Consider the following 23,468-nt stretch of genomic DNA (forward strand, 5'->3'; position numbering starts at 1 on the left):
CTTCCCATCCCACCACGGGTATCTCACACCACAAGTGATCTCAAACCTCTTGAGCCCCTCTGGTTTTCAGCAGCTGAACCCAGCTGACAAGCTGCTCCAGATACACCAGGGGAGCTGTACGAGATGTGTCAGGGCATTGAGATGAGCCACTCGCTGTCCCTACCTCAGAGAGAGAAGGGGCAGACTGGCACCACAGCCAGAGACCCTCCAGGACACGTTGTAGGTGGGAGGAGACCCCAGCACAGACACGGCTTCAATTGTCCTCCCCCCTGGCCGGGGGGGTTTGGGGTCTCTCTGAGAAACTGAAAGAAAAAACACAAACATTCATTAGAGCAAGGAGAGCCCAGGGTATTGTCATTTCACAGCTGGAAACACCTGCTTGAGTGTTGGGTTTTATTTGTTTTAAGTTATATTTCATAGAATCATTAAGGTTGGAAGAGACCTCTAAGTTCAGAGAGTCCAACTGTTCTGCAGCACTGCCCAGTCCACCACCAACCCATGTACCCAAGTCCCACATCTACATATCTTTGAACCTTTCCAGGGATGGTGATTTCACCATGGTCTGTGCCATTTGTACAACCACGTTTTCAAATAAACCAAAAATATTGATATTTTGGAAATTCCTTCTTGACTGCTGTCACAAAAAAAAGTAAATATAAGTTCAAGAAAAAAATACGGGTTTGTGCCTGTTGTGTAACTTCCCTTTGAAAAAAGTTTCATCCAGCTTTATTGCTATAGATTTAAAAGAATATCCTGGGGAGGAAAAAAGCCCAAGAGATTTGCCTTTACCTATCACATCTCTGTCAGCAATGATGAGCTCATCAAGATAAAATGATCCAGGTGTTTCTTTTTGCAGCACAGGGCTCTGCAAGTCTATCTGATGCACAAATACTGGGGAATTGGCTGGGAGGTCCTGGAGGAGCACAGAGAGATTCACACACCTCTTCCAGAGGTTGCTGCAGGTAAATGTCCAGCTGGAAGACACCAAGGTTGGGACAATAAACAAATCTGAGGTGATTGTGAAGATTCCAGGTAGTATCAGGTGCTGTTTTTGTTACTGCTGGTATTTAGCACAAGCTCAATGGTTTGTGATTACTCACCATGCCCTTTTGGCTTGCTCAGAGTGGGAAATGAGGATTTAGATCTCTGCTTATATTTTCCCCTCTGAATCACTAGAGTGGGATATGGGAATGACTACACTTACTTTATTTTTGGCAAAATACCACAGCAGCATCAGTGACCCCAATGGGGGTCAACCCAGAATTCAACCCCTCAGTTCTCTTCAGGTTCTTCAGGCACTCCTGATTTTTTTTTTAAGTCTGCCTGCTCTAAGCTTTATGTCTGCTACCAAAAGTTTTCTACTCATGGAATTTTAAGTGAATAAAGAAAATTAAAGGCTACACCAATTTTCAAAGGGTGGAGTAAAAAAACAAGCAATTCTCTCTATTACTGCAGAAAATCAACTGGGAAATAAACTGGGAAATTTATGTTCTCAAAAATCTTCAAGTATACCTGTGTGACACTGAGGTAAAATAGTGCACATAACAAGAAACGTGGAAATTTACTGATTAAATCGTCCAAATAGAATGAAAACACATTCCAGCAATGCTTCTGTAAGGACAGAGCTTTTGTCAGATTACTCCAACTAACAAATTATTCCTATATAAATAAGAACTTCCCTCAGTTTTCTTACTGCACCTTCCTGCTATGCAGAATGTAATCTCTGATAACTGTAATTGTCTGGATACCTTTTAGAGTCAGTTTCATTGAAGTCCCATTGGCAGGTGAGGTTTCTCCTCACTGGACATGAGGAGACATTGGTGTAGGACACTGAGAGATGAAGGATATTGCTCATGTGGCCTTTATGTGCAAAACACACCTGCAAAAGTGGGGGAAAGATTTTCACAAATCAAAACACAGCTAATTTATACATGATGTAAGGTAAAGGGAGATATTCTACTTCAGTTCTGGTTTAACGCTGGGTTCTTCAGCCTGGATAGTAAGAGACTGTGGGGAAACCTTTAGTCCTCTTCCAGTGCCTAAAGTGGCTCCTTCCAAGAGAGCTGGAGAGGGAATAAGAACTGTAGAAGCCAGTTTTGGCACCCAGGTGTGCTACACCATGGCATCAAACTGACCCCTGGGGCTTCCCTGAAGTTTTGGGTTTATTCCTGTCAAAAGCACAAGATGAAAACAAAAGTGAGCAATAATGGATTGCCGAACAATAAAGAATTTTTTTGTTTTGTCAAGAAATGGTTGTCCTTGTCCCTTCCACCCTTCTCTGACATCATCCCACTTTTTCCTTTCCCACAGCAAGGGTTGCATCCCCAGGAACAGTTAACAGCCAGGTGTGTTAAACAGAATCTACATCTCAGAGATCCAAAACCACTCTCAAACCAAATAAAAGATGCTCTTCCCCGTGCTAAGATACAATGCTTGGTAGATTTGGCGGAATTATCAGCTGACCAGATGACTTTATGTTGTTTATCAGGCTCTGAGCATTCAGTGCCCAGTGCAAGCTGCTCTGTTAAGAGCAGCCACTCACATGTGTGTATTTAGTAAGGTCATATCTTGGTAGCATTGATGGGGAAGTCTTCACCAGCTGGCTTGGTCTGTGGATGCTGAACCTCCCACAGAAAGGCTCTGTTCCACTGACAATGTGTCCTGTGGTGGTGATTTTCTTCATATCTGATAGATTAAAAAAAAAAGAGTAAAAAAAATAAAAAAAAATAAAGAGGAAATGAGAGGTTTCAAAGTGATTCAGAAGACACCAATACGGTAAATATTTATGAAAATATAAGTGAGTATCCAGAAATTGTCAATACTCTAAAAATTCTCCTGACAGAGTTCAAGAAGTCTTCGTACAACACTCTCAGGCACAGATTCCTGGGGTTGCCCTGTACAGGTCCAGGAGTTGGATTTGATGATCCTTGTGGGTCCCTTCCAACTCTGACTGTTCTATCACTATTTATCATATTGATCATGTTGTTATTATATTGGTTTTTTATACTGATTGTTATTATATTGGTCATGTTGTTTTGAATGCATGCATACAAGAAATAGATAATAAAAATGAATATGTACTTACACTCATTAAAAGTTTAAATTTACTACCAGTAAAAGTTTAAAGAACATTTATGTCATAAAAGAAGATCAATTCTCACAATAAATAATACTTATTTTCCACAGAAGTTCCCTACCTTCTTTCTCAAAACCACAGTGAAAAAGGATTTTAGCAGAAGTTGGCTCAATTTCACATCCTACTGAAAGGAGTTCTTCTATTGCTGCTTGCACCTTTAAAAGAAATTAAGAAAGTGAAAAGAAGTCAGTTACAATCATTTCAGCAGAGACTTCAGCACACACATCATCACTTCATTTTTCATCAGCCAGGGATCTGTGGCACAGCAGCTCTGAACAAGCAGGCAGCCAAATATTAAAAGAATTAAAATGCTAAATAATAATATAACAAAAATTTATCTCAACAGAGTGTAAACTTCCATGTCTGAGAGCTTTCAGGGTGTGAGACATCCTCAGACTAATGACTGGCATGGAGCCATCACTCAGGGTCGCTTTAATGTTGACAAATTGCCGCATCAAGAGACTGGGCTGCTGAAGAAGCCAGGGCCACACAACACACATCTGGCCTCAGAGGAGAAGTCCAAAGATCGGGATCAGTGAAAGCCCAAGATATTTGGACACTGTGATAAGCTCAGAATACACCTGGGAGTCAACATTCAAGAAAAAAAAAATCCCATTGTAAGACTTAGAAATAAAATAAAATAAAATAAAAAATAAAATAAAAATAAAATAAAAAAATAAAAATAAAATAAAAAATAAAAAATAAAAATAAAAATAAAAATAAAATACAATAAAATAAAATAAAATAAAAAATATAAAATAAAACAAATAAAAAATAAAATAAAATAAAAAAATAAAGTAAAATAAAATAAATAAATAAAATAAAATAAATAAAAATAATAAAATAAAAAAAATTAAAAAAATAAAAAATAAAAATAAAAAAATAAAAAATAAATATAAAAAAATAAAAAAATAAAAATATAAAAATAAAATAAAAAATAAAATAAAAAAATAAAAAAATATAAAAAATAAAAAAAATAAAATAAAATAAAATATCACTTCTACAGCACTAAAATTTTATCTCATTTTCTGGGCCAAATCTTAACTTCTCTTGAGCACCAGAGCCCCACCAATTGTAGCCCAGCAGAGGACCCCGTGTCTCTGTTTAATGGCACCTACCTGGTGAGCTGTAGCGTTTGTGGGGATCATCCTCAGCGTGTTGTTCCAGGAGATACTGAAATAACCTGTACCAGACACAGCCAACATCTGGTGAAAAAAAGAGAAGCAAATCAAGAAATAAAAACAGATGTAAACTGCATGAGACACTTCAAACATGGCATCTTCTGCTGAGAGGATTTTACAGCCAGCACTTTGCCTTTTTCAGCCTCTGTGAACCAGGGATCCCTTCCGAGAGTTGCTTCAGCTACTCTGAAACTGCCCTCATCCTACAAGGAACAGGATTCTTACATTGACAGAGAACAAGGGATACATGACCTGTGCAGCTACAAATGGTCCTTAAAGCTCCTGATCTGCAGGAGTTTAACCATTAGGAAAAAACTTCCCTCATTCTTGAGTGTTTACGCACACCCACTAATGTACGTACAAACCACACACAGCTTCAGCTCACAATGCTCTTCTCATCTGCTCCTGCTGCTTGACATCAGCTGCCTCAGGGGGGTGGAAACAAGGTGGAAACACACATTCTTTCACATCTTGCACCAGCAAGGCAGTAGCAGGCAGCACTGACCTGCACTTCTGGAAGATGCAAGGCACGAGCCCGAATTTCGTGCCTCTCAGTGCAGTAGCTGTTCACCACATGGGGGTCCAGCCATGTGTTGTGTATCTGGACTCCAACTCTCATCCCCTTGCTGGGTGTCTTGGCATGATGCAGTGCTTCCAGGTAGTACCCTGAACCAGCAGTTAGCTCAAATTTCTGGGATTTTGGCTGCCAAAGTTCACTCCAGTTCTTCACCCAGTTCTCAGACCACTCCGAGTTGCCAGCAGGGAGAGAAGCAATTCTCACCTGTGTGCAGAACAACCAAATCACAGAATGGTTTGGGTGGGAAGGGACATCAAAAAACATTTCATTCCACCCCCTGCCATGGGCAGGGACACCTCCCACTATCCCAGGCTGCTCCAAGCCCCATCCAGCCTGGCCTTGGACACTTCCCAGGGATCCAGGAGCAGCCACAGTTTCCCTGGGCACCCTGTGCCAGGGCCTCACCACTCTCTCAGGGAAGAATTTCTTCCTAATATCCAATATAAACCAACTCTCAGTCTGAAGCCATTAAACCAGTTACTGACATTTCTCCAGCCCCAAATAACATTTAGTCCAATGCCACAGCTCCAAAAATAAAAAACAAACAATATATTTGTGTTTATAACTGATAGCAATGGGTTGATGGCTCACAAATTCCTTCCTATTATATAGGAAAAGCCACAATTTCAAAGAACTTTGGTTTAAGGTTCAATACCATAAAGAAGAAAATTCCTATGCCTTCCTCTAGCACTAATAACAGTTCCCCAAATAACTTTTAATAGATGTCTTCAGTTCAGAGAGAAAAATTCTGAACTGACAAAGAAAGTCTTCTGGAAAAGACAATCAATTACTCTGGTTGCAAGAATTACTTTTTTTATGAGCTATATAATGGATAGGACCGATGTAAAATATCAAAAATAATCACATAGATTTGACTCTGTAATAGATTCATAAGAAACAATAAACCAATCCACACTGGGGAAATTCCTGCTTAATATCACCTTAATTAAAACTCTTTGCATCATTGTTTTTCATTTCGTCTAATTTTTCTCTACCAAGAATAATACCTTCTGTTTTGGATCTTGGGACAAACTTAAGTAGAGAGATGCCTGACCATCTGCCTGAATCCAGAAGGTGTAATTGTTGGTCTGAGGAGCCACAAAAAATCCACGGAGTCTGGAGCTGAGCAAAAACAGAACATCCATTATATACAAAGAGTTACAGCAAAAAAAACCCCAAACAACACACCTCACCTTCACAGGTACACTGAGTAACAAGAAAACATCTTTAAACCATTTTAACAAAGAAAACCTTGCTATTTTTAAAGCTGAAGTAACCTCAAAATGACCTGATTTCACATTAAATGTCAATTATGCTTCACAAAAGTTTCAAAAAGGAAAGAAAAAACAGTTCAATGAAACTAAGTATGATTTTGTTGCACTTAAGTGCATTTCTCCTCAAACAAAGTCTTAACCCTGAACATGCAGGAAAAAGTCAAAACCACACTCAGAATCAAACTAAAACAGAAGTGGTAGAAAAATGTAAGAATTCATGCACATTGCACAGATTTTCAAGGTCATATCTTAAGAGTCAATAGGAACCAACACAATTCAGGAACTTATTTATTTGTATTGACACTTTTGCTGCCAGCATCAGCTGAGAATCTGCCCCTCCACACCTGACCAGATCTCCAGCCCAAAACAGCCTCAAATTGGAGCTTCCAGAGCAATTTTTATTTTTTTTCTCTGGTATTTCAGCATAACTAGGCCAGGTAGAGCAGAAATACTGAGGGAAGTCAAAAGGCAGAAAAAATAAAGCACTTCACTGCATATTTTAAGCTTCAAAAGGACCTCGGAGCAAAGGGTTTGCTTTGATTTATAGGAGCTATGCAGTGAGGCTCTGCTATAAAGAGCTGTCAGGTGTTTTTGCTACACCTTACACTGCTAAAGGTGATTGCCATGGCTTCATCTCTTTTTAAGATCACTGAGTACCTGAAGGACTTCTTCGCCCCAGACAGAAACCTTACTGGGGAGCTGGCATTAGGTACAAACTGCCATCTGTATCCAGGACCTGCTTCTGTCAGATCAGAGGCATCATCCCAGACTTCAAAGAGAAGCCCTCTGTTTCCTAGAAAGTTAAAACAAAAGTATTCTCAGCAGCAGCCAGCAGAAATCCCAGAGCACATGCTGGAGTCAGTGCTGTAGGAGGCAGGCCAGAGAGAAAATTTTAATAATAAATTGGTTCTGTTTGTGGGGTATTCTGCAGTCTGAGGCAGAACACAGATCTCACTATGGGGAATTTGTTTTACCTTGAAAGCCTCCACCAGAAATAACAAAACTTTGCAGAGAGAACATCCAACCTCTCACATATCTGCTCTTGCAGGAAGAGGCACTGAGATGGCCCACAGTCAAAGTTAAGCCTCATTTTGTGCACTAAAGTCTCCTGCAATGCTACTGCAATGCTCCACTCCAGGAGTGTCCCCAGAAGCCTCTTCAGTAGCTCCAGTTCAGCTATCCTTCCTCTAAATGTTATCCACTCATTTTTCCCATCATTTTCCACAGCCATGCACACCAGTCTGATCTTCCTCCCACCATCTCCTGTCTGCACATGGTGGGCTGAACTCTCCACCTTGGTTTTCCTGCCTACAGAATCACAGAATGGTTTGGAAGGCACAGTTCAAGTTTATCCAGCCCAACCTCCTGCCAGGAGCAGGGACATCTCCAACCAGAGCAGGTTGCCTTGAATGGTTGCAGGGATGGAGCATCCACTACCTTTCTGGGCAAACTGTGCCATGGACTCACCCCCTGCTTTATAAAAAATATCTTCCTTAGAAATAATTTAAATAGCTTTTAATTTAAAACCATCACTCCCTGTCCTATTGTTAATAAATTCCCTAATAAAAGTTTATCCCTATGTTTCTGAAAGCCCCTTTTAGGTACTGGAAAGGGATCTCAGGTGTCCCTGGAGCCTTTTTTTCTCCAGGCTGGATAACCCCAGCTGTCTCATCAGTCTTTCCTCATGGCAGAGGTGCTCCAGCCCTTGGATTATTTGAAGCCCCCTTCCCTACCACCCCAAAAGAAACTGACTTGCTGTTTGTTGAAGCAGTGTTTTGGAAAGCCCTGTTTCTTGATCTCATTCATCACCAAAGGGCTCTGCCCTGCATTTCTGTGTGTGTTTGCTTGTTTGGAGCTCCAGGAACACCTCACCTGGCTGGGGGGCACCAAGCCTCCTGCCCTTGCCAACAGGCTCAGTGGTGCATCTGATTTCCCGGGGAGAGACGTGCTTGACTTTACAGGGAACACCTGCAGCAGGGAGAGGAGACAAATGTGCTGTGGGAGACTTGGAAACACAGCTGAGCTGCAGCATAAACACATCTCAGAGTCCTGGGATGGTGTAGGTAAGAAGGGACCTTACACACATGATGTTCCAAGCACCTTTCTACGGACAGCATCACCTTCCACTATACCAGGTTGCTCTGCTGGAGCTCCTTTAGGAACTGGAAAGTGCTCCAAGGTCTCCTTGGAACCTTATCTTCTCCAGTCTGAGCAGCCCCATCCCCCTCAGCCTTTCCTTATCGTACAGGCGTTCTATCCCTCTGATCATTTCTGTGTCCCTCCTCTGGATTCATTCCAACAGGTCCATGATTTTCCTGTGTTGAGGACCCTGGATGTGATACTCTGGGTGGGGTCTCACCAGAGCAGAGAGGCAGAATCCTCTCCCATCCACCTTGTTCCCAAAAGGGATCAATATTTTGCCACAAGCCTGGGCTGGTACTACCAGCAAACAGAACAGTTCATGCCCAAAATCAGAATAATTGGATCTTCCTGGAGATGAGTCCTACAATTCCCACACTGGTATCCCTGAACATCTCTTGAGTTTTGCAGCAAGGGACAAACTGTATATTTAGAAAAAGAATTCACATGTTTCTGTTCTTACCTGCAGCAGTGACCTTCACTGGCTCCTCAAAGAAATCCCCAGTGACAGTGAGATCAGTGCCCCCCGCCAGGCTCCCTCCGGCTGGGAACACAGAAAATATCTCTGCAGGGGAAGGAAAAGAGGGATCTGAGCACCAGCCTTGCAGAGGTTAATCCCAGCCCCATTTCTGGGAAAGCCTGCAGTGCACTTGCACTGCTTCCAGCCAGAGCAGGCTCCTGTGAATGAATCCAGCTTCTCACTGATCCCTTTTTTTGGCAGCCCCTGGGATGACACCAGGAATGAACAGCACGGATAACGTGGCCACATGGCAGGGGGAGCACTGCAATGCTCAGGCTGTTACTCAGCAGTGGCTGCATCTGTTTGCTCAGATTGCAAACTGCCCTGTCCTGTGCTACTGAAGATCTCTGGGGGGGAAAAAAAAGGAAAAAAAAAAAAAAAAAAGCAGAATTAAAACCGTTTTGATCTGTTGACCTTCTCTGACTCACGTCTCAATTTAGTCCTTAGGTTTAAATGTTACCACCCCTTCCAATCACCCCTCAGACTTCAGGGACAAATGGAGGGAGCTGAATATCTGAGTGTCCACATCATGACCATGAGATCCTTTTAGGATTTTATCTGTTACAGGTGTCCCATGCCACAGGAAAACTATTAATCTTTTTGATGACCATTACCCACTTTGCACTCATATTGGAGTTTAACCACCCAGTTCTACTTATATCGCTCTGAAAAGAAAGGTTATTAATAAGAAGATTAGGGATTTTGGTCTATACCTGCATCATTTTTATTAATTTATCTGGTGTAAACACAAATATTACAGTATTGACTACAGTATTTTACAGTACTGTCTACTGGACAGATCTAGCAGATCTTTCTGCTCATGCTCTGCCCACAACCAACTTCATGTATGGTTATTTCATTTTACTCTGCTTTGAACTGTAAATAGACACATAAAATTACCCTTCTTAACAAAGAGTTGGCTACAATACAGCTTGAAATGTCACATGCAGGTAATTTTTATGTACCTTAAATAAATTTTTTAACTAATGTTGCAGCACCAGGCCATTCACCACTTATCCAGAACTCAATTCTTGGAGTAGCTGAACATCATCTCCTCCCTGTAGCTGATGTGGGAGTTCTCATCCTGAAGTCTGCATTTCCAAAATTCCAGCCTCACCAAATACAGAGTGATTTAAGTGGGAAAAGCTGCTCGATGAGCAAGACTTTGACTCTATAACTGATCTGACAGGACAAGGAACAACACAGAAATCTGGTTGCCTCGACATTTTTGATCTGCAGCTTTTTGCTTAGTCAAGCCCATACCAGGGGAGTGGAACACCAAAACAGGAGGACAGAACAGGATTACATCCCTGGGAAAAGCAACAGTGAGAGGTCTTTGCTTAGATCACACTAGGACCAGTGGAAGACAGGTGGATCAGTGAATACCTGGATGAGTCTGATACAGGAAAAGCTCCTGTTTAGCACTGATGAGCCAAGCACCTTTGTCCACTGCTGACCTGCAAGAGAGAAACTGCCTGAGAGATGCTGGGCCATGTAAATAAAAACAGACCTTCATTTGGCAGGGCTGAATTCTCACTCTCCAGAGGAACATTTCTGCAAGCTAAAACTACTCCCTTCGCCAGCACATGGAGGGAATCATTCATGAGACCCCCATTACATGGCTGAAGCACTTTATTACAAGTACTAGCACATTGTAAAGTATGTTTTGACACGGTCAGAACCTGTTTTCACCTCCTTTTATGGTTAAATTCTTTCCCATTTGGATGAATAGTCAAAAAGAAGGTGAAATGATTTAATTCAGCTAGATTTAACAGATCACAGAATGGTTTGGGTGGGAAGGGATGTTAAAGAACATCCAGATCCACCCCCTGCCGTGGTCAGGGGCACCTCCCACTATCCCAGGCTGATCCAAGCCCTGTCCAGCCTGGCCTTGGACACTTCCAGGGATCTAGGGGCAACCACAGCTTCTCTGGGCACCCTGTGCCAGGGCCTCACCACCCTCCCAGGAAAGGATTTCCCCCTAATATCCAATCTGAATCCATCCTCCTTCAGGAGGATCATTCAGGATCCTTCCTGAATCCCCCTTGTCCAAGATAAGGTATCTTATGTTTTGGACACTGCAGGTAAAGTATAAAACACCAACGTGGAAATGCTTTGAGAGAAAAATTCCTCTTTTTTTTTTCTCCCCAATCAAACAACCATCTTCTCAAGACAGCAAAATCTTTTATCTAAGCAATCAAATCATGATTCAGGAAAAACATTGTTCACTCATCCTGGACTCAAATGCAGCTGTATTCCCATGTAAAACCAGAGAAGAAGAGAGAAATTATTCTTTTACTCACTTTCCTTTGTTAAACACCGAGAAGCTGATGTTGTGGGACCCTGGGGGAGAGAAAAATGATAATGTTTTAAGGCAGAAGTATAGAGTAAATCCCACCAAATCTTGTCCTGGTTCCCTAGGCCTCATTCTCCCTTCCTTACAACAGCAAGAAAAGTCATTTTACATATTTAACTCACAATATCTTTCCCAACAGGAAGGCTGGAGCTCAAAGCCTCCACAAGAAATTAGAAACTTCTTCAGGGTGCTTGGAAGTGAGGAAAAATGAAAGGGATCCCCCTGCTACTGGAGAGACTCTGAACAGAAGGGAACACCCTATTTACTCCTCTAATAAAGCACTAAAGGGAAGATCCATCACAGACAAGAAAGATTAAGGTAAGAAAATGAGCAAGGACCCCAGATCACCTGCTGGCTGTCAGCAATGTCCACACCACATTGTGGTTTCCCTTCATGCTCTCCCAGGCCATGCAGGGGACACAAACCATGGCAGGGGCCGTGCTGAAGGCGGGCACACCTTGATCTGAAGCTGCTTTTGTGGACTCAGCCCTGAGCCACACTCCAGCTTTGGAGACAGGACAGCAACTCATGACAGAAACCCTCCTCCCCCCATCCTCTGGAGCTGCAGGAATGACAGAAACTCATGGCTTTTATCCCTTTTCACCAACCTATGTGGTTCCCTTCCACCCGGCACTGCAGAGTCCCCAGTCCATCCTTCACCTGAACAGGGTAACTGTGGAGAGACAAAGGACTTCACTGAGCCCTGGGAGCAAAAAACAAGCAAAACATAGTAGAATCAACTAACCAAAGGAAGATGTGGGCTTATACACCCAAGGTAGTCATGGTTTGCTGTCTTTAGAAACATGGGAGTGAAGCAGGTGAGATGGGAGAGGAACAACCCATCTTGCCACTAATGATGAAGAGTTCAGCAGCTTGAGAGGATGTCTCCCAGCAGCAGTGCTCCAGCTTGGCTCCCTAACACCTATTTCTAGTAGCTGATGCTGTTGGTGGCCTTCAGAACCCCACCTTGAAATGAAAAACTGAGCAGGGACAAATGCAGGCACAAGGGGAGGGTGAATAGAAGGACAAAAATGTTCCCCCTCTACCTGCTCCTCTGCAGGTTCCTAAACTGTGAGAATGAGCAGGTAGTTAAAACAGATGTGCTGGCACTACATCAACCCTCTGGAGTCATGGAATGACACAATTCCCATCATTAACTCACATTTACATTCAAGTGGCTGAAGCTGCAGAAAGCCAGCAGCCCTCACCCACCCCATCACAGACTATAACTCCCCAGGGTCTGTCTCCACTTTAAGCCAAAGCAGAAGAGTTCCTCCAAAAACCACATTTTTTTTTCTTTTCTGTGCACAAGCTGTGCTGAGCCCTTGCACCAACACAAACCCAAAGTAAAGAAGAACTGACGTGCTTCCAGCTCTCCTGTCAGCAAAAGAGCAGAGACTGCTCCATCCATCTCCTTCTGAGGTAAGAACAGCTGGCCTGGGCAAAAAAGTAAACAGGAAAAATATGATGTGATGCAGATGAAAACCTGATCCTGTTAAAATCAGCAGCCAGCATTCATTGAGGAAAAACACTACAAACAACTTCCAGCAGAAATCACCCAAGCTCCTGATAAAAAATTTAAATATCTGTTCCTTAAAGAATCAATATGGGACAACTTCCACTAGAGAGGAGGAAGAAGGTGGGAGGAACAAATTCAGATTAATTAGCAGAATAAGCAAAGGCTGGCAATGATTGCTTGAGAATTAACAGGTACTTAAAGGAAATATGTAATTAAAACCTGTAATGCAAACACTTTGTGCTGACCCATCCCTCACAGTGCAGCTTTCTATGGCCCATGTTTCAGAATGCAGTTTTATGAGGTTTTTTCTAAAAGAGCTTGCTTTTACTAATACAGGTGACTGATATTGAGAAGATTTCCTTTTTACGAAGACTTAAAACAAAAAACAGTGCTTCCAAATGTTTTTTCAGCATCACTGGACCAGTGCATCCCATACAAAGCATGGAAAAAGGTGCAGAACACACTTGAAAGTATTAAAAAACATTCCTTTTTTTTTTTTTCTCCAGATCCTGAATCAGCGTGACTGAGTGACAGAGTGCTCTGGTCAAGTCTGAGTCCCCACCTGGTACCTATTTCCTAACACACCAAAAATGGGCAAATTATTCATGTGAAGCTGCAAAGGGAACCTGTTTGGTATGCTGGGATTTTGAGGCCATTTCCTTTCGGTGAGGCTGAGCTGTAAATGAATAATCTGGCAGCAGAGCACTGCAGGCACGTCCAGCCTCACCCAGACAGAGCAGCCTTTCTTCCCTCTGATCAAAGGTTCCACCAGAGGCAGGTAAAACAATAATTGATACCAAACAAAGGATGCTGATGTGCACAGTGTAGGGATGGCATGGCAGGAATCTGCACTGGACTTTCCTTCACACCAGCAAGGAGTTTAATCACTTAGCAAAAGACATTTCCAATCAGTTTGAGAAGTTAAAAAGCACCTCATTGTTAAATATCTGCTGCTTCAATTAAAATTTTAACTACCAAGGATACATGTCTTTCCTGGCTCCTGAAATGATCCTTAAACTGTCAGCAGAGTAACTATGGATTAATAGTTTAGCTTTAAAATATTTACCTGGGCTTAGTTCTTCACTGCCATTGGCACAGAAATTATAAATTAACATTTGATAATATATCCATGCATATGGAAATACATATGACACACAGCAGGATAGCATTGATGTTCATTTTGGATTTACTGTGTTTAAACAGGCTGCTGTCCTAAAATAAGGTTTTTTTAAACCTAGCTGCTTTTCTCTGTTGCATGTTACCAGAGAAGCATAAAAAAAAAAAATAATTATCAAACCTCTGAGAACAAGAAAACAAATACAGAATGTTTAAAGCAGTGAACAACAAAGCCTTTTGTCTCAAAATACTTCTCCTTAGTCTTCTGGCTCACCAGAGCATCTGCTTCAAACTAATAGGGTGTTTTTTTCTAAAAAAATGCAAATGGAAAGGGGAAAATTTATTTAACTTTTCGACTCTGACATTATTTTAATTAGTTAAATTTTAATTTGCTAGCCAAAATAAAATCTACAGCAGCCAGCTGCAATTACAGTACAATTCACACTGAGCTGTGATTGACTGTGCTGCCAGTAAACAAACCAACCAGCTTAATGGACCAGTTGCAATTAGATTAACAAAGTTTGCTGGAGCCCAACTCATGAGCTGCAATAAACCACAAAGGAAGTAAATGGCAATTCTGGGCCAACTGGTTGCAATTTATTGCTGTCGAGGAGGCTGATGGAAGAAATGCCAATTTACAGGGACTGCAGCAGATAGCTGAGTGTTCATAATTACCCATCAATATAATCCACGTTGAAGTCCAGGGTCTCGTATCTCCCAGCAATTGTCTTTCCATGGATCTGTATTAAATTTCCTGTTTAAGAGGAAATGGAAATTGAAGAGACTCTTTTAAAAGCAGAGAACTTATTTGCAGATTTTGTGAGCTGAACAAAAGGAATTTGTGGTCTTTATGGATTTTGCAGAGGTTCCTGCACTGAACGTACTCTCAGCTTTTACCATGGATCAAGATGATTTTGCACTTAATTCACTTTTCTCAAAGCACATGTCTTTGTTTCCCACCAAAAACACCCAAATTCTCTTTTCTTTTTCTTTTTGCAGATCTGTATTTGAACTGAGCTGACAATTTCTCCTCAATTCTTTTGTTAACTAAACCCCACTTGCTAACCCAATTCCACAGTAGAACCTCATGAGACAACCAAAATTACATCGTTTGTACACCTGACAGGGTGAAGGTCTAAAGAAGGACCTTGACATATCTGTGGCCAGATTATCTTCCTGCTCTTCACTCTCAGTGGGAGGTGAAACATCCATCCAGATGACACACAGAAACTGCCATACTGACACCCTAAAGCAAGGCTCTAGGGCAAGAATCTAGAGCGGAACTACACCTGAAAACAATTGGAAATTAGGGATTGATTTAAATTGAGGCTCATCTGTGTGATATAATCATCCATGTGACTGTCTTGAACTCTTGAAAGACCAAAATCTTTTGATTAATCTGCATTTTGAGGATCAAACTTTCAATTTTCTCTGATGAAACCTGGAAATACAGAAATAATAGAAATTGGGGGGGGGGGGTGTTGATCTGCTATATTCCAGTTAATTTTTCCGACCAAAATCAGTGAATTATTTCTTATTTAACTTTAAAGTCTGATCTAAAACCCCAATAAGCAAAAGGTCTGTATGGCATCACAGATTAATAAAGGTCCCATACCTGGGGTGCCAGATGATGGATTAATTTGGTAAACCACAGGTGTCTGCTCAGCTGAGAACTGCAAAGAGAAATTTGCAGAGAAATGTCAGCTACTCCTGCAGCAGTCCAGCCCCTCCTGATGGTGCATTGCTCACAACCAGCAGCTGCATTTCAGAGACTCACACATCTGATCTTTGCAGCAGAGTCCTGCTCTGGGGAGGGAATAAGGAGAATTACTCCCCTCTTACCCCCTCTCCATTCAGAGCCAGGATTAGTGATATTTTTACATCTCTTTTTGTGCCCAAATAGCCCACCCTGGCATGATCCAGTGTCAGAAGACACAGTTTAATACATGTAGTGTATCGATTTTCTAAGTTCTATCAACTTTCTAAGTCATGCTTTAGCTGAAGTTAAAACCTGTATTTTATCTTGAGTGGTGACACCATTTTTCTTCCCAACAGTATATCCTTTAGAACAATTTCATCATCACAGATGTGAAAAGCTCCAGCCACTCTTTGGCAAGTTTGTTGGGTGCCTTAAAGCAGTGGGGCAAAGACTTTGTCTTGGCCCATCTCACAGCAATACAAGAGATTTTTTGGGGGAAAGGACCAGCTTCACCTCTGAGGAAAAAAACCTTCAAAATCATCAAGTCCAACCATTAATCCAACACAGCTAAATCCAGTAAAACCTATCCCCAAATGCCACATTTGCAGGGCTTTTCAATCCCTCCAGGGCTGGTGTTTGACAATCCTCTGGGGCAGAAATTTTCCCTAATATCCAACCTAAACCTCCCCTGGTGCAATTTGAGGTGATTTTCTCATCCTGTATCTTGTAACTTGACGGAAGAAGAGTCCAACCCCCACCTGGCTGCATCCTCCTGCCAAGGAGGTTTGGAGAGTGAGAAGGTCCCCCAGAGCTTCCTTTTCTCCAGGCTGAGCCTCCCCAGCTCCCTCAGCTGCTCCTCATCATATTTGTGCTCCAGACCCTTCCCCATCCTTTTTGGACATGCTCATCTTCCTCACCTCCTTTATGACCCCCTCATGTCCTCACTGGCACTTACATGTGCTGCTCACAGCCTAAGAAATACCATACAAAATTAATTTGTTGCATTAATTCAAAGATACCATTGCATATGTCAGGTTTCTTCCTGAGCTTTCCTTGAAGCCCATTTCCCTTTCAGAGTTCAGCCTTTGCCTTCCCTCCTCCTCATGTTAAAAATGAATGAGCAGCCACAAATTCCTCCAGCAATGGCTGTTGGGGTGAGAGATGCAAGATATATACCTTTATCTGTGATACCTGGCTCTGACATCCAAGAAAGCACTGAATTTCATATAACACTATGAAAACAACTGTTAAATAGAAAAACTAAGAGTGTGAGTGTGTAAATTAGAGAGTTTTCTTAAGTCACTGGGTAAGAAAGTTAAACTTTAAGGTTTAAGTTAGTTTAGAAAATAAGAAGCAAGATGGAGGAATTAAGGTGTTGTCTCTTTTCCTTTTTCTTTCTTCTTCTTCTTCTAGAGGTTTTTGGGTAGTAGTGGGTGATTGGATAGAAAATGCTGCAGTGCAGCACACAGGTGTTGGGTCATTGGGTCACTTAGAAAAATAATTTACTTGGCATTTGTTAATTGGGTAAACAGACATATAAAAGACCTTGAAGAGGATCTTTCTTTGCCATTTTGCACTTTTCTATCTTAGTGCACATAGCTCCTTGTACTTTGTATGCATGTAATGTAGATGAAAGAAGAATAAACAACCAAGTTTGAACGAGAGAAAACTTCCTCTCTCTCATCAGTCTCAGTCCAAGGGGGAAAAAGACCCCAACCACAAATGTCCCATCAGGACAAAGGGCCACTTCTGGGGAGCAAAGGCAACATCACACCATACCCCAGGCTGGAGAAGATGTGGAGAAAGAAGCCAAAAGCAGCATGAAATTGGGGCCACAGGCTGACCCAGTGACACTTGTGAGCTGCTCAGACTTGTTGCTGCCTGCAGCAGCTTTTCCAGTCTAAGGCAGAGGCAAAATTAATTTTTAATACATGTAGCTCCCAGGGCCCAGCCTCAAAACAAAGAGACACATTGTGCTTTATTTAGCTTGGAATGTGCCTCATTAACAGCATCCCCCGGTGATTTTTCATCAGCTCTCTGAGCTCTCTGAATCACCCAATCATTCTTCAGCTTTAATGTGCAATTTACTCAAAATGCTGGGGTTTTTGCTCAAAATTAGCACAGAGGTGGGATGTGACTTCCAGGCACACCAGGCCTCATCCCAAAGCACACAGTCATGGTTAAGGATTCTGTTCTGCAAGAGATTACAGATTCCCAGAATGGTTGGGGTTGGAAGGGACCTTAAGGATCACCTCATTCCACCCCCCTGCCACAGGCTGGGACACATTCCACTATCCCAGGTTGCTCCAAACCCTGTCCAACCTGGCCTGGAACACTGCCAGGGATCCAGGGGCAGCCACAGCTTCTCTGAGCACTGTGTGCCAGGCCCTCACATTAAGGACCTTTTTTCAAACATCCAATCCAAACCTACTCTCACTTGGAAGACATTGCCCCTGGTTCTGTCTCTAACACGCCTTTGCAAAAAGCCTCTTCCCATCTTTTTTTAGCTTTGGGTTGGAATTGAGTGGTCCTAGAGGTCCCTTCCAACCCAAACCATTCTGTGATTCCATCAATTTCAAGGTATTTCCTGTGACATGATGTTGAAGCTTCACTCTCTTCAATACCTTGAATTCTTTATCCTCACTTCTGTACTTGCTTGGTAATTACCTTGAAAGAATAGTTCTCTTTCTCAGTCAGATCGTTAATCACATGTCCTTTAAACATCACCTCCACGTAGTACAAACCCTCCTGGGGTGAAGACCTAGGTGGAAGAAAATGTGTAATATTATATTATTTTTATACAAATTGTGTTTAGGAAAAGCCTTTACAGAGTCTCCATTCACTGCAAGTCCACTGAGACTTCCATAGAGCAAAGGAGCTTTACACTGTCAGCCCAAACTTCACACATATGAAGCCAAAATTTAAAATAACAGTTTAAAAGACATGTGGAAGCTCAGCAAGAGATCACATTTAAGAGCAGAAGGTGACAGGACTGCATGGGAACTCTACCCAAATTATTGTTAATGCAAAACACAAACATTCTCATTAGGCATGCACAGAAAATAATTGTTATTCATTAGTAATAAAATAACCCAGGGCTGCCTGGATCTGCAGGGCATCTTTTTCCTGGCCCATAAATTAATGCTGCATCCTTGATTCACACAGTTTCCCAGCACAGCACCCAGCAGAATTAACTCCCAGACAAATCATAGCAGCAAAATATGGAAGAGTCGCATTAGGTCCTTTTCAGACACCCCAGTCTTCCAGTTCAACAACCTGTGTTAAAGCTATGACAGGATAGAAAACAGGCAGCTTAAACTGCCCTGCTGCTGCTTGGAACCGTATTTATCTCCTGTTCTATTCTCTATCACCTTGGACAGGTCAAGGACACCAAAAGCTGATGGAGTCTCCTCCAAGATTTTCTTGGGAGTTTTGCTTCTGAGAGCTGGATGTCTACACACCTTTTCAGGTCTGAGTCTGGACTGCCCAAGAAGCCTCACTGTGACCCTCATGCCTCAAGGTAGCCTTGTGCTTCATGAAAGTTGAAACAAGAATAAATCAATAACCAGCTTAGGAGGTGCTCAGTGAGGCCACAGTAGCTGTAGGAATTCTTCCAACTCCCAGACTGCCTGTGCAGACACTGAAGGAAAATGAGGATCCTGGTTGACAGAGGGCAAGGTCTCACGCCCAGTGTAACTATGGATCATACCTTGTTCTGCACTTGATAGTGGGAAAGTCCAAATGCAGAGGAGAGACATCACAGGGCAGCCTGAGCAGGTCTGGATTCACCAGGAACACCTCCAGCTGGGATGCACTGGCTGGAGAGACAGATTCTACCTGGTGGGATGTTGAGCCTAAGCAAGGAAGTCAATCAGAAGAGCTCTGTGAGGACAGGATCACTCCCAGTTGCACAACAAGCATTTTTGGAGGTACAACCCAGCTTCTCTAGGAATAATGCTTAAAGCCCTTGATCAGTTTTTTTAAAACCATGTTTGTGTAATTTCACGTTGTGGTGGTTTAACCCCAGCTGCCAACTCAGCCCCACACAGCCACTAAGTCACTTTCCCTCCAGGGGGATGGGGACAAAGTTGGAAGAGTAAAAACCATGTCCCCAAGTGCACTTCCACACATCTTTTAAATCCCCCTGGTGACTCCACCACTGCCCTGGGCAATCTGTGCCAGCTATCAATCTTACAGCTGGTTCAGAAACCAACTCTCTTCCCAATGAATAAATATTCTCTGTGGAAGATCAGAACTAGCTTTGTACATTTGGTTTTGGGCCCAAATGGACACGACATAATTTTCTGTGATTTTTACTCAGATCTCATGTTTATCATAAGAGTTTTAAGAGGTCCAGCATCACAGGACATATGAAAGAAACAGATTTTCAGCTTTTCTCCAATAAAAGGGCAGGAGCAGGGAAGAAATTTCTAACCCCATACCTGCAAAAATAAAGTAGGCATTTTGACTTCTGTTGCTTAGAAATAAATCTTCATCAATAGCTTATAAAATCATCATTTCAAGCTGATTTCATGCTATGAGTGTCATTGCCCATGGCTCTGTTGGGTAGGGTTTGTCACTCCAACCACAAACCTCAGAAGAGAACTGATTATCTGTTATTTCTACATCCCTGGAAGTGTCCAAGGCCAAGCTGGATGAGGTTTGGAGAAACCTGGTCTAGTGGAAGGTATCCCTACCCATGGCAGGGGGGTGGAATGAAATAATCTTTAAGGTCCCTTTCAATGAAACCATTCTATGATTCTATTTCAACACATACTTCATAAGAATTTAAATCTCACCATCCAGAGTGATGGAAATCCATGTTCCTCCAGCAATGCTGCCCTCATAGGGCCTGATGAGAGATGCTGAGGCTGTCCCTGCAAAAACAAACCAGCTCCATCAGGCTGAAGGGAAATACAAACATCTAAAACAACTTATTCAGGATGAGACACAGTGGTCTGAGAGCTGCCTTCCTGTTATCCCATCCTTTATTTCATTTCTCCTTCTCAGGCACCCAAACTAATCATGTTGCCCATCCTTTTTTCCCCCAGCTCTCCCCCATTTACAGCTCCTCTCAGGGAGGTGTTGATGCCTTCAGGGCTTGGTGAACCAAGCTACAGTGGGAGCCTCCTGTCATCCGCAAGAATTAAAGATGAAAAAATCATGTTTGCTCCTTCATCTCTCAAAGAAATGTGTTTGATGAGTCCTGTGCACCCTCCCAGAATTAAGGCTGCCTACAAAATATATCCTTTTCTGTCTCCAAGACAGCCTGTCCAGCTGTTTCCTTCTGAAGTCCTTAAGAAAGACAAACAGGCCTGGAAAAGATCTTCATGATGTTAAGTCACCTATAATGGGCTATGCCATGTCTTTCATGAAGGTAACAAATTCCTAAGACAATTTAGGATTTATTTGGGGGACCCTCATTCTCTGAAGGTGAGAGATGAACCAGCATTTGGCTTATTTTCATGCAGCCACTGACCAGAATTTTCCAGAAGTCATTTTACAGTGATATCCAGTTTTCTGATTAAAATTTCAAGAGGTTTCCAACTCGATAGCTTTTTGGATGCAATCTGAACATCAGTATTGATCACTGAAGCCAATTATTGGACACTTTTGCATCATGAACCCTTAATATCAACATGCAAAGACTGACATATTTACCATCAAGTGAACAAAAAACAACAGGTATGATATGAAGCCAGGTAGAACACAGAGAATTAAAAATTAATCCAGAAATCTCTTCTGTGGCTGTGGAAATAATGCCATGGAAAACCAACAGTAAGGGTGGACAATGTCCAGTGTGCCACAGTCAATTTCCCTTAGTTTTCAACACCTTTTAGGGGTTCTTCTCCACGTCTCACAGACAGCCACTGGATTTCACAGGCGTGCTTGGAGAGAACACCTCTCCATCACCCACCTGCCAAGAATACCAGGCCAGCACTCAGCAGAAATGTTCTCCAAAGGTTCATCTTGAACACTGGATGAGGAATTCACAAGAGTCTGGCTCCAGGACCTTCCCTGTAACTTTAAAACAAACCCCATTGGTATTCTTTGTCCTCACTGCACACCTGTGGGAGCAACAGCTGTGAACTCTTCTAATAGTTTAGGAATATAAACATTTGAGTAACACATTGCAAAGTGCTCTGGACAGAGGCCAGTGCCCTGGTGCAAGTGAATGCTGCATTTCAAAGCAGGTGCAGAAAATATCATTTGGATTTAATTTTATTATCCCTTTTAGGACTTCTTCTGGCTTTACTTACCTTACTTAATTTGTTCTTCCTCCATTTTTCTGATGAGTGAAGTGCAGGGGCTCCAATACCAGCACAAGAGCTCCATCCCTTTGGCACCAGCTCTGCCAGAGGTTTCAGGCTGGGGTTGTGTCAGTCACCCTGCCCAGTGCTGAAACCCACCAGACAAGTTTCCCAAAAGGCTAAAATCCTACCACAGACAGCTCAGAGCCATCCATTGAGGGTGCTTAATTATTAACCCAAGCTGCTTGCTGCTATTAACTGTTTTGTTCCAAGACTTTTATAACCATAACAAAAATAACCTGGTATTGTTCTTCCATTGGTACATGGTTAGGTCCACCAATAGGAGGACAATAAATCCATTTTATCCTCTTTTTTTCCCTCCTACAACATGACAGAAAAACTGTTTCTTGATATGCTGATAGTCTGGGACTGACTTTCACAGCAAGTGGACTTCAGGGTTCCCTTATATATTATTAATTCAATTTTCCCACAGTATTCCCAACAGCATCTGCTGGGAATTCTGCCCAAAAGGTGTTTAGATCCCTTGTCACTTCTCAAGTAGCTTTAACCCTGCAGGTCTTTTTCCCTGTGGAAAAGAGGGCAGAGGACTTTCACAGTGTTATCATTCATGCCCTGGAGAGCCTTGGCTTCTGGGAAGAAGCAATCCAGCCTCCCTCAGACACTGAGCAGCATCTCTACTCCCACACCTCTGCCCTCCTCTGCTTGGAGCCCAGATGGATTTTGATGGAGTCTCTCAATGGGTTGCTGAGCCCCTGCCCTGGTATGGAAACCTTCATGGAAGTTTCCACTGAAATTTGCAGGAAGTTCCCAGACCCCACAGCATAGCTGAGGTTTAATGAGTTACCACACACCAAACAGCAGCAGAATGTGCTTCATGCTCTCAGCCCCAAAGAGAGGTGAAACAGGCTTGCTCAGGCCTCAATTCAGAGGTTTGGTGGCACAAAGTCACGGGCAATCAACCCTCAGGACAGCTCTGGAGCTCTGCCCAGCAGTGGAACCAGTCGTGCTTGGTTTATTCTTAGGCCAAGCCCCAGTGTCTCAGCCACATATAGCAAATGATTACAGGAGCCCCGTGTGAGTTAACCCCATCAGTGATCTACACTCAGTTTACTCATTAGTGGAATTACACTGGAAATGTGGCCAGAAGGAAGAGTAAACCTGAGGCAATTCTCAAACAAAGAAGTATTGCTAAAGAAGAGACTGTTCAAGGATCACAAATTGAACACAGCAGACAGAAGCAGGTGCTGGTAACAGGGTCCACCCATAGCCCCAAAAAAAGGGATGGGCCAGGTGAAACCCCTCAGGGAACCCCCCCGAGAAACAAGAGGAGACAGGGCAGGGTGCTCAGCTACAACAGGAGCCCATATCCAGCTAAAAGGCAGGACCAGAGCGGGGATTACAGAGCAGTATTTCTACAACACAGCTCAGGGGGAGCACAGGGCCACAGATGAGGTTAAATCAGGCTCCTGAACCACAGCCAGGCTGGGGAGGGTGGTCCCAGGTGAGGCTGATCAGGGCCATTGTGGCTTTTTGCTGCCCTCAGTGCTGCTCCCAACACACACTGTCACTCACATTCTCTAGGTCATAGTCAGCAAGAACTGTTAGTATTAGCATCCCTATGGAGCACTTTGTGATCCAATCCTAAGGAAATGTTTTATCCAGGAAAAACTCCACCAAAT

The 23,468-nt window shown here is 42.6% G+C and overlaps 1 protein-coding gene across 8 annotated transcripts in view; it reads right to left on the minus strand.

The window, feature by feature from the left end:
- PKHD1 (PKHD1 ciliary IPT domain containing fibrocystin/polyductin) overlaps positions 1 to 22,787 on the minus strand; it is a 234,539-nt gene extending 211,752 nt beyond the window's left edge. The window contains exons 1-23 of one of the 8 annotated variants that reach the window (XM_088053430.1): positions 22,641 to 22,787; positions 21,778 to 21,916; positions 21,435 to 21,541; positions 20,317 to 20,394; positions 19,227 to 19,371; positions 18,185 to 18,278; positions 15,434 to 15,491; positions 14,494 to 14,572; positions 12,546 to 12,620; positions 11,792 to 11,856; positions 11,131 to 11,170; positions 10,214 to 10,284; positions 8,771 to 8,872; positions 8,041 to 8,136; positions 6,826 to 6,961; positions 5,902 to 6,016; positions 4,823 to 5,098; positions 4,255 to 4,341; positions 3,198 to 3,291; positions 2,543 to 2,685; positions 1,749 to 1,879; positions 790 to 974; positions 164 to 302 (exon numbers count right to left, since the gene is read on the minus strand). In XM_088053430.1, coding sequence (XP_087909556.1) covers positions 164 to 302; positions 790 to 974; positions 1,749 to 1,879; positions 2,543 to 2,685; positions 3,198 to 3,291; positions 4,255 to 4,341; positions 4,823 to 5,098; positions 5,902 to 6,016; positions 6,826 to 6,961; positions 8,041 to 8,136; positions 8,771 to 8,872; positions 10,214 to 10,284; positions 11,131 to 11,170; positions 11,792 to 11,856; positions 12,546 to 12,620; positions 14,494 to 14,572; positions 15,434 to 15,491; positions 18,185 to 18,278; positions 19,227 to 19,371; positions 20,317 to 20,394; positions 21,435 to 21,486 — 2,261 coding nt within the window. In that variant the 5' untranslated portion in view covers positions 21,487 to 21,541; positions 21,778 to 21,916; positions 22,641 to 22,787. Of the gene's footprint in view, positions 1 to 163; positions 303 to 789; positions 975 to 1,748; positions 1,880 to 2,542; positions 2,686 to 3,197; positions 3,292 to 4,254; positions 4,342 to 4,822; positions 5,099 to 5,901; positions 6,017 to 6,825; positions 6,962 to 8,040; positions 8,137 to 8,770; positions 8,873 to 10,213; positions 10,285 to 11,130; positions 11,171 to 11,791; positions 11,857 to 12,545; positions 12,621 to 14,493; positions 14,573 to 14,702; positions 14,809 to 14,965; positions 15,048 to 15,433; positions 15,492 to 18,184; positions 18,279 to 19,226; positions 19,372 to 20,316; positions 20,395 to 21,434; positions 21,542 to 21,777; positions 22,036 to 22,640 lie in introns of those variants that run through there. The other 7 variants (XM_088053431.1, XM_088053434.1, XM_088053432.1 and 4 more) reach the window with 7 other exon arrangements.
- Positions 22,788 to 23,468: the final 681 nt, after the last annotated feature.

This window comes from Pseudopodoces humilis, chromosome 3 (genome assembly GCF_049639895.1).
Source record: "Pseudopodoces humilis isolate 2021_Gansu_Grassland_sample_001 chromosome 3, ASM4963989v1, whole genome shotgun sequence".
In the NCBI taxonomy this organism is placed as follows: Eukaryota; Metazoa; Chordata; class Aves; order Passeriformes; family Paridae; genus Pseudopodoces; species Pseudopodoces humilis.